Source organism: Paramisgurnus dabryanus, chromosome 15 (assembly GCF_030506205.2).
Source record: "Paramisgurnus dabryanus chromosome 15, PD_genome_1.1, whole genome shotgun sequence".
In the NCBI taxonomy this organism is placed as follows: Eukaryota; Metazoa; Chordata; class Actinopteri; order Cypriniformes; family Cobitidae; genus Paramisgurnus; species Paramisgurnus dabryanus.
The window spans coordinates 30,063,114-30,079,380 of NC_133351.1; the positions used below are offsets into that span (position 1 = coordinate 30,063,114).

Consider the following 16,267-nt stretch of genomic DNA (forward strand, 5'->3'; position numbering starts at 1 on the left):
GATTTGCTGTGTTGTTGGGTTTCAATATCATTTTATTTTAATATTCATGCGGTTTTGTACAATTCACTTCCTACCAATTTGCAAACTCGTAAAATACGTACGAATTCTCTTGAGATCAAGCAGGTAGAGGAGTCCCTGTTCAATAACTAAAGATGACCGTTTGCTTCATTCATTCCTCCAGATGACAACAAGTTCAGCGAGGCAACGGCGGTGCTCTTCACGTGGATAGACAGAGGCGAGGTGAACCGGCGCACATCCAATCATTTCTACTCGATGATACAGTCTGCCAACAGCCACGTGCGACGCCTAATGAGCGAGAAAGCCCAACATGAAGAGGAAATGGAGCTGGCAAAGGAACATTTTAAGAATTCCCTGCTTGCCATCCTCACACAATGTAAGATACATCCTGCCTTCACTGTTTGTATCCCAACTGGTTACTATGAGATTTTCATCTAGTGTTGCCATGACGACGGCACATCCTTTGTACAGAGCGAGATGATTTAGCCGTCCTTAAGTGGGCTCAGTCTCTGATATGATTGTTGGACGTTTCGTGCTGATCTTGATAGTAATGTTCTGACACTAGGAGTGATTCTTAATGTCCATAAGGGCCAGTTGATATAGGACACTACCAAGAAGGACAAAAGTAGAACACGCTCTGTACCATACAAAAACCTAGTGAGCTGCCTGTTTATGCAACAGTTAAAAGTGAGCTTTTCATATATTCTTGCAACTTTGAATCAATTGTAAAGTAGTATCATGTGAATTATTTAAGGAAAAGGCAATACCATAATGCACCATGACACTGTAAATTGTATCCAATATGGCAGACAAAACATGAGAAATTTTTATTACAGTCCTATGCAAAAGTCTTAGGCCACCATGCCACCATTTCAGTTGTTTATGCAATGGTATAATGACCAAATATAATTATTTAAGAAAGTCATTTTTTGCAGTGTAGATGGTCATTAAAACTATGCTTAAACAACAAAGCTGACGATGGCCAAACAAATTTGCTCAATTCTTTATTTAGTGCCAAAAATGCACAAAAAAATTTTGTATCAATATTTCTGTCATTTATTTTTAAATGTAAATAATGTCTCACCATTTGTACAAATTTTACTCCCTTTGCATTCCAGTCACCTATAAGTCTGTTTCAAAAGGCAATTGTCTATGTAGCAAGGCAGCTCACTAGGATAAGGAACAGAGCTACGGTGTTTCCTTTGCATGTGTTTGTCACCGAAATTGCATTTGCCCTCTACATAAAGACTCATACGCAGAAGTCCCTCAGACAATATATAAATGTATAGTAGGAGATATGATGTATGCTCAGCATTCAGTAGCTGCCTACAGTAAGTCAGTGTGACTGTAGCCAAAGCCCGTAAAAGGGCCATAGGTAAGTAAAGTCTCAGTGAAGGCACTCTGACCATATAGCAGATGTGGAGGTGTTCAACTTAACTTAAAGGTAGGCCAACATCAGATTCCCTCAACTATAGGTGGCCAGAAAGGTCAAGGAAACAATGTCCCATGATCTACTGTAGGAGTTCTGGAATTTCAGTATTTGGCAGAATGACAAAAGTTAAAATTTAATAATTGCTTTTCTAGGCATATGTGCATGAAATACTAAGAGGAAATGTAATTTAAGAATTATTGCAGTTGTTAAATGACAATAGTATATTTGCTTACTAAAAAGTAGGCATCTTTAGTCAAATTAATAAATAGAAGGCAACAGTTTACAAAGGGTCACAATTTCAAAAAAATACCTCAGCAGGGTTTTTTGAACTCAGTAATAAAATAACAACTCTAACACATTTATGCAGTTTTAAATAGCATGCAGAATAGTTTTAGTTCATCTCCTATATCTTGAAATATTGCCAGATATATTTACATTTATTTTTGTTTTTCTGCCTGTAGCTCAATGGTAGAGCATTGCAAACAATGCAAAAGGTCATGAGTTTGAATCCTAGTGAACATTCATACTGATAAAATGTAAAGTATACCCTGCCTACTGCATAAATGTAAATAATTTCATTGAATATGTGTATACTGAAGTCTAACATTGAAACATTATATATATTATTATATCAGTATGTTTATGTCTTGTCAAGAGGTCCTAAAGTCATCTTGGTAACACTTTATTTTGATAGTCCACTTTAGACATTTTACTAATTATAAGTAACTTTGCAACTACTTATCAACTACCAATCTTTAGAGAATTAGTAGACTGTCTGCTTTATATCTACTAACACTTTATTGTGATGATATCTCAACAGACTTTCAACTGACTATAAGTATCTTTGCAGGTGCATGTCAACTTATTCCACTAACCCAAACCTCTTCCCTAACCCCAACCCTTATAGTCTACTAATACACTAATGACAGTTAGTTGACGTATAGTTGCAAATTATTGAAAGTTAGTTGACATGTAGTTGCAAAGTTGTTTATAGTTAGTAGAATGTCTAAAGTGGACTATCAAAATAAAGTGTAACCAATAATGATAAGTGCTTTACTATTTGTTCTGTCTTGGAAAATAAAACATTTCAAAATTCATGGATAACAATAATTATATTTTAGCATTAAAAATACTGCTGTGACTAAAGAGCTTACACAAACGAATGGAACCACTGCTACCCTATTTTACGGCAAGTCGTATTAGTCACAAAATATTTTATTAATTTATTCATGTTATTGACATGATTTTCCACTGTTTTTCGTGCCACTGGAGCACAAATGTCTTTTTTGTGTAACTCAGCACAAATTTCTATAAATAGTATTTATGTCTATGGCACGACTTATTCGTGTCATTTTATATATTTTTTTGTGCTGGGCAAAGATTAATCGCGATTAATCGCATACAAAATATAAGTTATTTTTGGCATAATATATGAGTGTGTGCTGTGTGTAATTATTATGTATAAATAAATACACACACATTCATGTATGTATTTAAGAAACATTTACATGTTTATATATATTTATTTATATGTATATTTTTATATATTCTATATTAAATATAAATTTAAAAAAATGATATATGAATAAAACAATTCTGAAATGAATATATGAAGAGCTCTTTTCCAAAACGCTATAAATCCATTTCAATAGACCCACACATTTTGTGAATATTCGATTTATACTGTTAAAATGGTTTTTTTGCTCAATCTGAACATGTTGAATAATGATTATTAAATCAAACAACAATACTGTTGATTATAAATTCAAAGTTAATTTTATTTTTTTTTCAAAACGCTATAAATCCATATATTTTTTCCATAAATGTATGTTTTTTCTTAAAAACAAAAAAAAAAAAAAAATAAGAGAATATGCAACATATACTCAGGGACTCTTCATACTATAAATGAATAAGTAAATTATTCATATTGTGATATACATTGGAGCCAGTTTGAAATAAACAGAATTACACATAACTAACTTGCTATTACTTCCTCCACCATTTCAGTTTTCTCCTTAGCAGGGCGTTAGGAACCCCTTTTGCTTAATATTTCACCTCTCTCTCTGTCTCTCTCTCTCTCTCTCTCTCTCTCTCTCTCTCTCTCTCTCTCTCTCTCTCTCTCTCTCTCTCTCTCTCTCTCTCTCTCTCTCTCTCTCTCTCTTTCTCTCTCTCTCTCTCTCTCGTCTACACACAGCGAGCTCCCATTGATCTGCTCTCAATGACATACCATGTAACAACGCGCTCATAATGTCCAATCCAAAAAGCACAACTTTACAGATGTCCCTGCATTGTTCACTACACACATTTTGTACTTTTGCACGACATTGGTCAATGTATCAAACGCAAGTCTGTCTATCAGCAGGCTATCGAGCTATTCAGTACTTTTCATGTTACGTTAGCAGGCTTCTTCACAGGAAAAAAACTTTATCGCGAACGTACAAAACGGTATTAAACGAGCCAGTTCTGAAACGAAAGTTGTACATACCAAACACTTTGATGAAGATCGCCTTGCAAATGGGTACCTTCTCCGGGTGATGTATTAAAATGACATTAATCCTCATTTTGAGTAATGAATGAACATAAACAAACATCTGTTCAGAGCGCTGCCATTGGATTGCGTCGAACGCTCATCGAGTTCTGATTGGTCGAGAGGATAAATCGCGTTTAGGCTAAAAATAGGCTCGGCGCTTATCGCGTTTTGGAAAAGAACGGCATCTTGTACTTACATTTTAACAAGGAAATGTAATAATTTGACATAAAACATTAATGGAGCAGTGAATAGGTTCAGTACACAGCCAAATGACATGACAAACTCATTTTTTTTTTTTATGGCGTTTATCGCATTTGGAAAAGAGCTCTTCATACTGTATGAATGTGTGTGTGGTTAAATAAACATAATAATAAGACACAGCACACCCTCATATATTATGCCAAAAATCACTTTTATTTTGTATGCGATTAATCGCGATTAATCTTTGCCCAGCACTAATATTTTTTGTCATTGTTTTTTTATTATTTTTAAATCATTGTCACATGGGGTTAGGGTTATATTTGGGGTTTGGTTTAGGATGTAATTTTATGTATTTGTTTTTTACATGTTTTTCTTCCGCTTTTAAAACTATTCTCGCCTGGAGTTGGGGTTTGGGGAAGGTGTGAAAAACAGCGGAAAATCGTGTCAATAACACAAAAACTTTAATCAAATATTTTGTGACTATAACACGAATTTCTGTGATATTGTGTTGAACATTACAGAAACATAAAAAATGATTTGATTTTGGTAATCTCCAATACACTGTAGATAATCCTTTGTTGCACTTACATTTTTAAGTTTAATCAACTTGAATTTACAGTTCATTAAACTTTCTTGACTTATGAGGAGGTGCTTTAAAATAAAAATAAGGTTGAATTAGCTTAAGTTATTTTAATTTTATTTTTATAATTTAAAAATACTTACCAGTCAATAAAGTTTAAATTAATTGTAATATAAGTTTATTAAACTTAAAAATGTAAGTGCAACAACGTTTTTTTTTCAGTGTACTGTTTGTTTAGGGCAGCTGTGGCATGAACCCTTACATTGGTGGTCTAATAATTTTAGGCACTGCAAAGTTTCTTTATCGTACAACAAAGGATGACTTCATGGCCATTTGGCAGGACATAAATATGTGATTAGTATGGATAATGCAGAAGACCAAATGATATAAAGCAAAACTAAACTTATGCATTTGAGAGAATCTAACAATACTTTATTGTTTATTATTAATGATCAAATTCATATTTGTAGACTGTTGCCTTTCTCAGCCCTATGGAATTGAATCAGCAGCTAGTAAGATGTAAGTACAACAGACACTATCAGGGTCCTTGCAGTGAAGTGTTGTGAGGGTCCTGATGTGTCTGACTTTAGTTGGCGCAGATGCAAAGCTCTACATAAATGGCTTGTCTTGTCTGACTTCCTTACCCACCAAAGTTGAGCAGATTACGGCTGTGTTCACCGCTTCCACCAGACAAAAGGCATGGGACCATTTCACAAAAGCACAGCGCAAGAACATAGACATTTGGCGAAAGCAATGCGAGGTTGGTATTTCTCCTCCCCTTTTGACATGCTGACTAAACCGGGGGTCTCAAACTATAAGCCCACGGGCCATATTTGGCTTTAAATCCTTCAATTTGGCTGGCAGATCAATTTCTTCCTGTTTGGTTTTGGAATTTTGATTAAACAGTAAGCCAACAGATATTTTGGTTTAGTATTTTATTACTGCCCTAAAACACAAACAGTAATACCCAATTGTAGCCAGGTTGACGAGAAAAATTTGTCAAAAAAGTTTAGGTAGTTTTATGTCAACTTGGTTTGTGTCAATACGATTAAAATTGATGTTTGGTGTAACACTCCCATTACATGGCTAGTGGCCCGCTGATTTAAGTTTAAGACCCCTTCTCTGCACGGTACACTGACACAGCAGCTGTTTATATGGCCGTGTGTCTTGTGGCTTTTCGTTGAACAGACATGTGGAACCTTACCAACAAAATGCACCTAACTTCTGCTCTTTCAGACAGCAAAATTACCACCTACAAGAGCCACTGCTACCATGGCAACAGATGCTGGCAGGATTATAATGATTCTCATCAGTGATTAGCCTGAATTAATTGTTAATTACTCATCCAATATGAATCAGGTCTCTATAAGGAAGAATCCCAAGGTGGATCCGAAATAATAATATGGATATAATTTGGATATTACCATTTGAATGCCAGAATTCATTGGAATGTACTCTCAGGATATATCATTTCCATATTACTATATGTCTAACATTGCTCTTATGCAAAATTTATGTTAGTGCAACAGAATTCTCAATGAACCTTGAAATTCAAAAATCACCCACTGGTGATAGATTTCAACTGCAGTTCTTTCTCGCCTTCTCAAAGACTTTAAATCACTATGTGATTTGTGGTGATGTGATGACCAAAATGTATTATCTCTATATGCAGACTATATTGATTAATTGCTGTAAGTCAAGTCTATTAAAGGAGTCCATTTCAGTTCACAGTCGCCATGAGGTAAGACATTATGTGATGAAACATTTGCTGTAAGAAGTGAACCAGCTGGGATGCCACCTCTGTGAAGAGTAGTTTAATGAATACAAACATTTTTTGTAACACTTTATATATACACATTGTCAAAAAATGCAGCATTTTTGTGAGATCAAAATATATTTTGTGCTACTTTAACTTAACAAATTAAGTTAAATAATTTTAACTTGTTTTTATATGTTATGTCAAATTTAAGTAAAAACTTAAAATAGTAAGTTGAATTGACTTGCAAAAACAAGTTGTTTTAACTTTATGTTGCATTTTTTACAGTGTAAGCTACCTGTAGATTTAGCCAGATGATTTTGTTTTCCTTTGGTTTTTATACTCCGAGTTAAAGGGGACATTTCACCAGACTTTAAGAAAAAAAATGGTGTCCCCAGAGTACGTATGTGAAGTTTTAGCTCAAAATACCATATAGATAATTTATTATAGCATGTTAAAATTGCCATTTGTAGGTGTGAGCAAAAATCATAGACTGTAAAAAAGATGGACGACGCAACGTCGCTTCCTTCCATTGTAATGACTTGAAGCCAAAAATGTCCAAACATAGGCGCTGCTATTTTACGTAAAAATATCAGTTTGGAGCCAGGGCATTCGCCAAACACTCTGCACGGCCAATTCAACCATGCCAATCATAACGACACGCCCCGTTTAATAGCATCAAATTCTATTAAGCTAAAATTAAACATATCACAAAAATTGAACATATATCAGCGTGATAACAACTACCAAAAAGCAACACGCCCACATTTTGGGAAGTGAGCTTATTCACCGTATCCCCCAGAGTTAGATAAATCCATACATACCTCTCTCATCTTTGTGCGTCCTGTAACTCTGTCTGACGCAGTCCCCGCTAGCTTAGCTTAGCATAAAGACTGGAAGTGAATGGCTCCAGCCAGCATACTGCTCCTAATAAGTGACAAAATAACTGTTACTTGGGCGGAATGATTTGCTCGCAGCACCCGATAAGCCCCAGGTGAGGAGCAGTGAGATCGGTCAGAGTTGTGCAAATCACTCCGCCCAGTAGCAGTGCTTCGCTTTCTGAGAATATAGTTCCCAGTATGTATACTGTTAAAAGATGGCTGTGTCTCATATCACCTTGTTATTTGTACACAGTGTGACTATACAAATCTCAACACATAAATAGTTATAAATGTTATTTTATCACTTATTGGGAGCAGTATGCCAGCTGGAGCCATTCACTTCCAGTCTTTGTGCTAAGCTAAGATAGCGGGGGCTGCGTCAGACAGATTTACAGCTTGCACGGAGATGAGAAAGGTATGTATGGACTTATCTTACTCTGGGGGACGCAGCTCCCGCTAGATAGCATAATTTAGCTTATCTACGTGAATAAGCTAAATTCCCAAAATGTGGGCGTGTTCCTTTAAAGGACCAAAACCATTTTTCTGAAAATTTTATTGGACGTGTAAATAATATTTTTTTATTTAGAGCCAAGTCCGATTCGTTTGCATGGAGAGGGCGGGTTTATAACTTGTACTGCAGCCAGCCACTAGGGGGTGATGAAAGAGCCAACAGCTTCACTTTTCAAGATGTATAAGGCACACCCATCAAAAATTTGCCATTTTTGGGTGTGTCCTTTAAATGCAAATGAGCTGATCTCTACATTAAATGGCAGTGCCGTTGTTGGATAGTGCAGATAAAGGGGCGGTATTATTATAATAACATTTCAATGAACTATTTTTACACATGCTTGAAGAGAATGGTTTACCAATACTTAGCTACTGGGTTGATCTTTTTCACATTTTCTAGGTTGATAGAAACACTGGGGACACAATTATAGCACTTAAACATAAAAAAGTCAGATTTTGTTGATATGTCCCCTTTAAAGTCCTTGTAAAGTAAATTCAGAGAATTGTTTCTAAACACATTAGAAATTGTATAAATGTATTGCTAAAACACGTTACAATGTTGGATTGAATTGTGTATCTAAACCATTAAACAGGATTAACACAAGCACAAGCATTTATTCAGGTTGTAACAGTATTTGAAAATTGAGAGAGACGGCAGCTTTCCCATGAGTGGGCGTGGTTTCAGCCCCGACAGTGGACACGCCCCCAGAATTTGAGAGAATCCTAATTTGAGAGTCTGTTTTTTCAAGATTTTCATAACTTATTTTATTTATTTGGCTTTTTTAATCATTTTAAATTTGGCTGGGTGGTTAATATCACATTTCTGTGTGGTGTCACAAACCGAGAACATATTTTACACGGACTTTAAATCCAGTATTTTTCAAATTCATTTCTATATAGACACATAACTCTAACAAAAAAAAATCATAGTGAATAATCCCAGAGTTTTAGCGCACAAAAAGTTGTTTTTTTATGATAAACCTTTTATAATAACATGCAAAATAGAGAGTTAAGCTGCCAAAACACATGAACCTTCTATTAAATAGCCTGCCCCGAAAAATGCCTGGGAAGCTTTTTAATCTTTCTGTTAAATCTAATTTACAGTATAATTGACTTCCATGCAGTCCGACATGCTTTTAGGCTCACTTGTTCACCAAACACCGAATACAAACATATGTATAATGATACTGTCTGGAATTTTAGTCATGACGATAGGATTAACTGAAATTATAACTTATATAAGAGAGGATTAAACCATGCCAGTAAAAGAAGCCTTTGTACACCTGGAGTTAAGTGCACCTAAAAAATTTAATTATGTCATCATTTACTCACGTTCAAGTTGTTCTGAGCCTGTATCAATGTCTTTGTTTTGCTGGACACAAAGGATACTATTTGTAATCAACCAGAAGCACCGTTGACTTCCATAGCAGTTTTTTTCCTATACTATGAAAGTCAATGGTGCTCCAAAACCAGTGTTGGGAAAGTTCACTTTCTAAATGAACAAGTTCAGTTCATAGTTCATATTTCAAATTTTTAAACTAGTTCACAGTTCCAAAAATCAACTAATTTATAGTTCTTTTCCCCATATTATAAAAAAAAAAAAATTATTGCCATTACAGCCCATATAGTTTGTGTAAACACTAAATCTAAATGCGTCAGATTTCGCAGAATTGCATGTTAAATAGTGTGAGCTTAGGCAAAGTCTATTCCAAGATCCAGAATATGCGTTAGCAGCCTATGTTAATCGTTAACTATTTAGGACAAATATGATGTTATTTAATGTCAAACTATGTGAGTGGCGCGGCAGGGATTTCAGCAGCGTCCAGTCATCACCTCCATGCTGCTCTTTGTTTTGATGACGCATGCAGCCATGAAACGCGGGTGTTGCCAGATTGGGTGGTTTTTTCCGCTACACATTACGGCCTGTTTACCCAACTAAGACACTATAGAAATCTGGCACCCTATTGAACGACGTTAAACTGAGAGAGCGTGCCGTTCACAAGCACCAGAATGAACGAGTTCACCTTGCGTTCATCAGGCAGTAATACAGTATGTCAGTTCACGTTCGCCCAAAATATAAACGAGTTCATGAACTTTCGTTCAATGAACTCGTTCATGTACAACACTGTCAGAACAGCTTCCTTTTTGTTTACAAGAAATATATACAGGTTTACAACAACTTGAGAGTGAATATGATGACAGCGTTTTAATTTTTGGGTGAACTATCCAACATGTATATCCCCTACCTTACATGTATTCAGAACGTGATGACTTCCTCATGCCCTAGTTTCCAATATTTAATTGGCTAAAAATTGTGAGTACTTTTACATCACAAGTAACTGAAAAGTAGTTGAAAGTCATTGGTCAAAATGTGTGGGAGCACTTATTGTAAAATAAGAAGGCGAATGTGTCTTCAGATATGATTTAAAACTTACATTCGACTGATAGTGGAGCTTTAAATAAGCAGGAGAAAAAGATACATCAACACAGCGCTAGAGCAAAATGTTTCCATTTACAGATAAGTCAAGCTCAAAGTGGCCGCTTCCCTTGACTGTGGCACATTTATAGAGTCAGATCTGCAAGATTTCACAGTGGTGGCATTAAACGTCCTTTGTGCTGATCCCTATAATGGCTATCAGAGGATCAGTGGGCTTGGAAGTTTGTGTAATGTAATTTTTACGCTCCATTTTCAGCTCTAGATAAATGAACTTTTGCTATTGCGCAGCACTGAGACGACAGCCTCGCTTTTCCCTCGGGGTTGTGTTTTTAACTTAAGGAATCAATCACCCAGGCCTTGCGCTTGCCAATTCATTGCGTGTTTTTTCATCCTGTCAGAGGTTTCAAGGTTAGGTTCTGGAAAATAATAAGAATAGAACTGTAGACAAATATTTCATTTGTATTTGAATTTCGTATTCTACAGCTGTACTATGTAGTTTGAATATATTATGGGTTGTTGTCATATGTTACTGTCATATTTATTCAGTAGACGGGATTTTACCTTTGTGACTCACGAAAGAAGAAATGTTCATTGTGTCTTTAATCATTCAAGGTCTCGGACAGAAGCCAGTAATGGCGTGTGTGTTTGTGTTTGATTTGTGTCTTGTGCTCCGTCAGGAGCTGAGAAATGCTCACAGTGAGGAGATCATGGGAATACGAAGAGAAGAAGAAATGGAGATGTCAGATGATGACTTGGAGGAAAACCCCTGCAAGAAGATCAGGATGGAGGACACAGGTAGGCCTGCGTTCAGCTCAGACCCTTATTATAATATAATCATAATTCATTAAAACATTAGAGGCAGGGATGGACCAGGACTAAGAAACGATTAATCTTTATTAATTGTTCAATTTTAGGTGGTTAAGTGAAATGTTTAATGCAATCATGGAAACACAGATACTTATACTGTAGTATCTGCATAATTCAACTTACAAATATTCATATTTTAATATAAAATATATATAAAACATGACTAAAGGCAAGTTTGATTATATTTATTTTATGATTTTACAAGTGATACTGACGTAGATCAACAGATATTGTAGGGCAACGCTATAGGTCACAGACTTGTTTCCCAGGAATAAACACATACCGTACTGATGAAACATATAGATGCATTTCAGCTGACGTCACTCACTTGTCTTCCACCATTTTGAGTACCTGAAGTGGTCGCAAAAGAACTAGAAGATATGCCTTCAATATGTTTTGAGCATCAAAATCACTATTTTTAGAACACTAAGAAAGGCTCGACACAACATGATACTTTGATCGAAGTATCGCCTGTGTCTCTACACGTGAATTCGAGCATTAAGAACATTGTTTATGTACACAGAGATTACTAAAAAGAAGGTTTTGAACAACTGACTTTGGTTGATTTGGCGTCCGCTCGCCGCCTTCTTCCCAGTCAAGATGTATCGATCTCCAAATGCGGCGTAAGGAGGGAGGAGAGTAAAGATTGATAGCTCCTAAAGCATAGTTCCATATAAATGCACAGATAATTTGTTGTTTTGTCGCAAGTGACAAACAACATTGACCTTCTAGTTGAAAAAGGAGCCTCATGAGAGATTCATTCTTTCGCATTCGGAAATCGATTCTTTATGTCTGCCAAAGACGACGAGCAGACACCATAACAGCCAAAGTCAGTTGTTCAAAACCTTTCTTTTTAGTAAACTCTGTGTACACAAACAATGTTCTCAATGCTCGTGTTCATGTGTAAAGATCCAGGTGATACTTCGAGCAAAGTTTCATGTTGTGTCGCGCCGCCTTATGTTGTAAAATAGTGGTAGTTCAGTAGCAGCGAACAGCGGCTGGAAGAACACATCAGGGATCGAGTAGGCATCACACCCTAACCAAGATATATTTTTTTAAAGTAGCGTTTTTTTCCATGACAGTCGAGGTGCGACATGTTGTCTTTCGTAGCCCTTTACTTTATCCGTAAGAATCATAGACAGTAAAAGATAAGAAATCCGTAAATCGTAGCAAGCTAGCCAATGCTTGTCAGTAGCCTACTGGTACTCGGTAGGTCCTCAAGATGGCGGCTTGACGTAAAAGGTCACATGACTGAAATCCATCTATAGCACACATTCAATGCATACACTTTTAAAAATGCTGGATAATTGTCAACCCAACATTAGGTCAAAAAGAGACAGAACCCATTGGGTTGTAATTTACCCTATGCTGGGTTGTTTTAACCCAAAATGCTGGGTTGTTTTAGCCCATTGTTGGGTGAAAATATAAACATGTTTTGAATTAATTTAACCCAATGGCTAGGTTTGTCCCTTGTTGACCCAATGGTAAATGAAAAATAACCAAGCACTTTTAGTGTATATTTAAAGCGAGAGTTCATCCAAAAATGACAATTACCCCATGATTTACTCACCCTAATGCCCCCCGATATACATATGTCCATCATCTTTCAGACAAACACATTTTCACTTATTTTAGAATATGTCCTATAGCTCTTCAAAGCTTTATATTGGTGCTTTTCAATTGCATAGTACCCCACGGTTTGGTTTGGGTCAGGTTGGTTCAGCTCACCTCACTTTGGCTTAGTTAGCTTTTTCATTGAGTTTAGTAACACTTTGGAGTGGAAGGGATTATAGGTGTGTCGTTATATTTGCTCTGCCTACTGCTGTGACATCATACAAGTAAGAGCAATCATTGTACATTCCCATACATACATTTTTTTGTCTGCCACAAAATTAAAATTGACCACCACAAATAGATCTTTGCACATCGCTTTTATCACTACCTCTGTATCACATGACAGTTTCTGTTCAAACACCCGTGGCGTCAGTCGATGTGCTCCGCTGAGCATCATTTAAGTTGCATTTAAGCATATATGTGGACGTGAGCATCACGAATATGCTGCCACAAACTGCAAGTCTGGAAGAAAATTGGTATGGTGTTCCTGATTCTCAACCTGTGGATGTTTTTCATTGCTAAAAGGGAGTTTGGGAACTAATAGAGCACAGATGACAACAGGTTTACTCGAGACACCGCAAGCTAGCACTGAGGTAAAACTAATCTTTTACATTATAGCGATGACGCTGGTAGTGAAGATTCTGTCAATTAAGTGCAAATACTTTGATTTTTGCCATAATCGTGCACCCCTACCATAAGGTATTTGAATATTATTCAGTTAAACTTATTCAAAAACTACTGAAAGGGAACAAACGTGTTTTCCCTACAGTAAATTTCTATTTTTAAAAATTGTGGGTCTTGAGATTACATGTTGGATGTTTGGAAACCCCTGATATACAATACACAAGCAAGACTTATCAAGTATGCAGGGGAAACATAAAAATCCGTATCTTATTTTTTTAGTACCCTACTTAGATCATGTTCAGTATATTGCCAAATAACGTAAGGTATTCTTCATGTTCATTGTGTCAAAAGGAACAAATATATTGGATTTTTCAAAATTTTGTTTTACTTGAGAAAAAATCATATTCATCCGAAATGTAATTTTTTCCAATAAACTGATGAGTTTTGCACCAAATAGATTTTTGTTACTCTTGCAATAGACAATAATGACAATTTATTGTAAAACCTATGACTTAGAATTGTAAAAATTAAGATTTTCCTTTAGAGGCTGTTCGTATCAAGTCGCGCTCAAGTTTATTTTAAATCTAGACGTGCGGCAAGTGCACTTAAATATAGATGCATCTGAAACAAAACTTGTGTTCACAGGCGAGCGCTTTGAAAAGCAGAAGAAGGTGGCGCGTCCTGCGTTTTCCATGCGTTTTGGATGTTAATAGACCCTAGGGATCGCACACAAGCCGCGCAGCTCAGCGTCGCGCCGTGCCGCCGTCGCGTCTAGGACAACTCGGAGGTATTGTAAAGCGGAAGATAGATAACGTCTACTTCAAAATGCAAAATATACGTTAGCAGCCAATGTTAATCGTTAATGATTTGGGACAAATAGGATGTTATTTAATGTTAAACTATGTGAGTGGCGCTGTGTGGCGCGACAGGGATTTGGGCAACTTCCTGAGTCACAGCTGGGCAGCGCGGACAGGCGCCACCTGGCGGCGCCAGTGTGCGTATACTCATAGAAAACGATGTGTTAGATTTTTTAGAATGGCGCGGCGCTGCCGTTTCACATTAAAGTTCGCATTCACATTATAAGCGTCACTGTGTGTCGCTCGTCTCTTTCAAAAGAGGCGTTTCTATATCTGGTTGTCATAAACAAATGAGTAACGTCCACTCCAGTTACTGATGAGAGACGGATGATGTGAACTCCCCTGCTTCATTCTCATTCGTAGTCGCTCATGAATGTCACTCATAATCTTCTCTTTGGTCTTTGGTTATCCCCCTGGAGCCATTTGCATTACTTTCGCGAAGGATTGATGCACATTCAGAACTTGAATGAAGTGGTCCCTATTCTAACTGTTATAAAGATTGGAAGAGCTAGGACATTTTCTAAAATATCTAAAAATGCGTTTGTCTGAAAGATGATGGAAATATTTGTCACGGATGGCTTGAGTAAATCATGGGGTAATTTAAATTTTTGGCCAAACTATCACTTTAAGTGATTTTAAAAGGCCAGTCTGACTATGTTAACATGTGTTCTTTCATTTACTTTATATCTACAGTAAATTTGGTTTCATTAGCCAGACTACAAATCAACCAGTAAAAGTCTATCCATGATTGGTAATGTGGATTTAATTTATCAATGCGGTGATGATTACCAATTATTACTTTTATTTAAGGAATCATTTAGTTAAATAATCATTTGGTATCGAGTATGACCTCAGCTTGCCTATTTGAGTTTTTTGTTAGGTTTACTTTAAACTGAGATATTCCATTCTTCAGATAACCTTGAGTTAGACAGCATTTCAACATGAATGATTATACTCTTACTCCGGTGTGTATCCCACAGCAAATGTGATTATGAATGATATTGCGGAGAGCATCAGCAGAAAATGTCAAGGGAGCCTAGGCTCAGCCATATTTCATGACCTGTCACAGCACACAAGCTTTGGCTCAATAAAACAAGTATTTTCAATGGCAGGCAAGAATATCTAATAGTTGAGGTTCTGTGTTGAAACAGCAGAGACGCAGAACAGTAACCAAGTTGCGAAGAAAACTTCACCATCAATTTCAGTTATGAATCCAAACACTTGCTTACAGTAATGCCTGCTAGAACGATATGCTAATTTACCCAGACAGCATATTTCCTACAGTATGTCATCCATGTTGCTTGTTAGATTAAGGAAAAGCTTATGTGTATTATAAACAATAGGTCATTAAAGACCACTTAAAGGCACAATATCCCAGACAGCAAATGACTTCAGGCTGGATCAACACTGGATCAAGTCAGTAGACAGTAGCTCCGATGCAGATCCAGCCCAGAGTGGTCTGCTGTCTGGGATGTAAGCTTTTTGGATTAAAATATTCAAAAACTTGCAATTTTCTCAAATGACTTTACACAGACTTTGAAATACTTTTGGAAGCAGTTTGTCTTCACTGTCCTGTCTCTGTTCCTCCTGCATGAATGTAGTGCTGTCTGTGCAGTCTTGTGCTCTGAGGGAGGAAAATGACAGTCTGCGCTGGCAGCTGGATGCATACAGGAATGAGGTGGAGCTGCTGAAGAAGGAGCAGGGAAAGAGCTACCGGACAGAGGAGGACCACACCCAAGAACAACAGCTGCATTTCCTGCAGCAGACCATGCAGAACATGCAGCAGGTAAAACACAAAATTGAAATAAATGTGTGTTTATAAGCGTATTATCTCTGATACACAATTATAATCATCAAAGTCAGACTTAAAGGCGGAGTCCATGATGTTTGAAAGCCAATGTTGATATTTGAAATCACCTAAACAAACACGCCCCTACCCCAATAGAATCTGGACCTTCTGTTG

The 16,267-nt window shown here is 36.7% G+C and overlaps 1 protein-coding gene across 3 annotated transcripts in view; it reads left to right on the forward strand.

Moving 5' to 3' along the window:
- The window catches only part of enox1 (ecto-NOX disulfide-thiol exchanger 1), a 158,448-nt gene that overhangs the window by 112,227 nt on the left and 29,954 nt on the right, over window positions 1–16,267 (forward strand). For all 3 annotated transcript variants that reach the window (XM_065293016.2, XM_065293015.2, XM_065293017.2), the window contains 4 exons: window positions 182–394; window positions 5,415–5,521; window positions 11,020–11,137; window positions 15,906–16,090. In XM_065293016.2, the coding sequence (XP_065149088.1) occupies window positions 182–394; window positions 5,415–5,521; window positions 11,020–11,137; window positions 15,906–16,090 (623 nt within the window). The remainder of the gene's footprint in view (window positions 1–181; window positions 395–5,414; window positions 5,522–11,019; window positions 11,138–15,905; window positions 16,091–16,267) is intronic.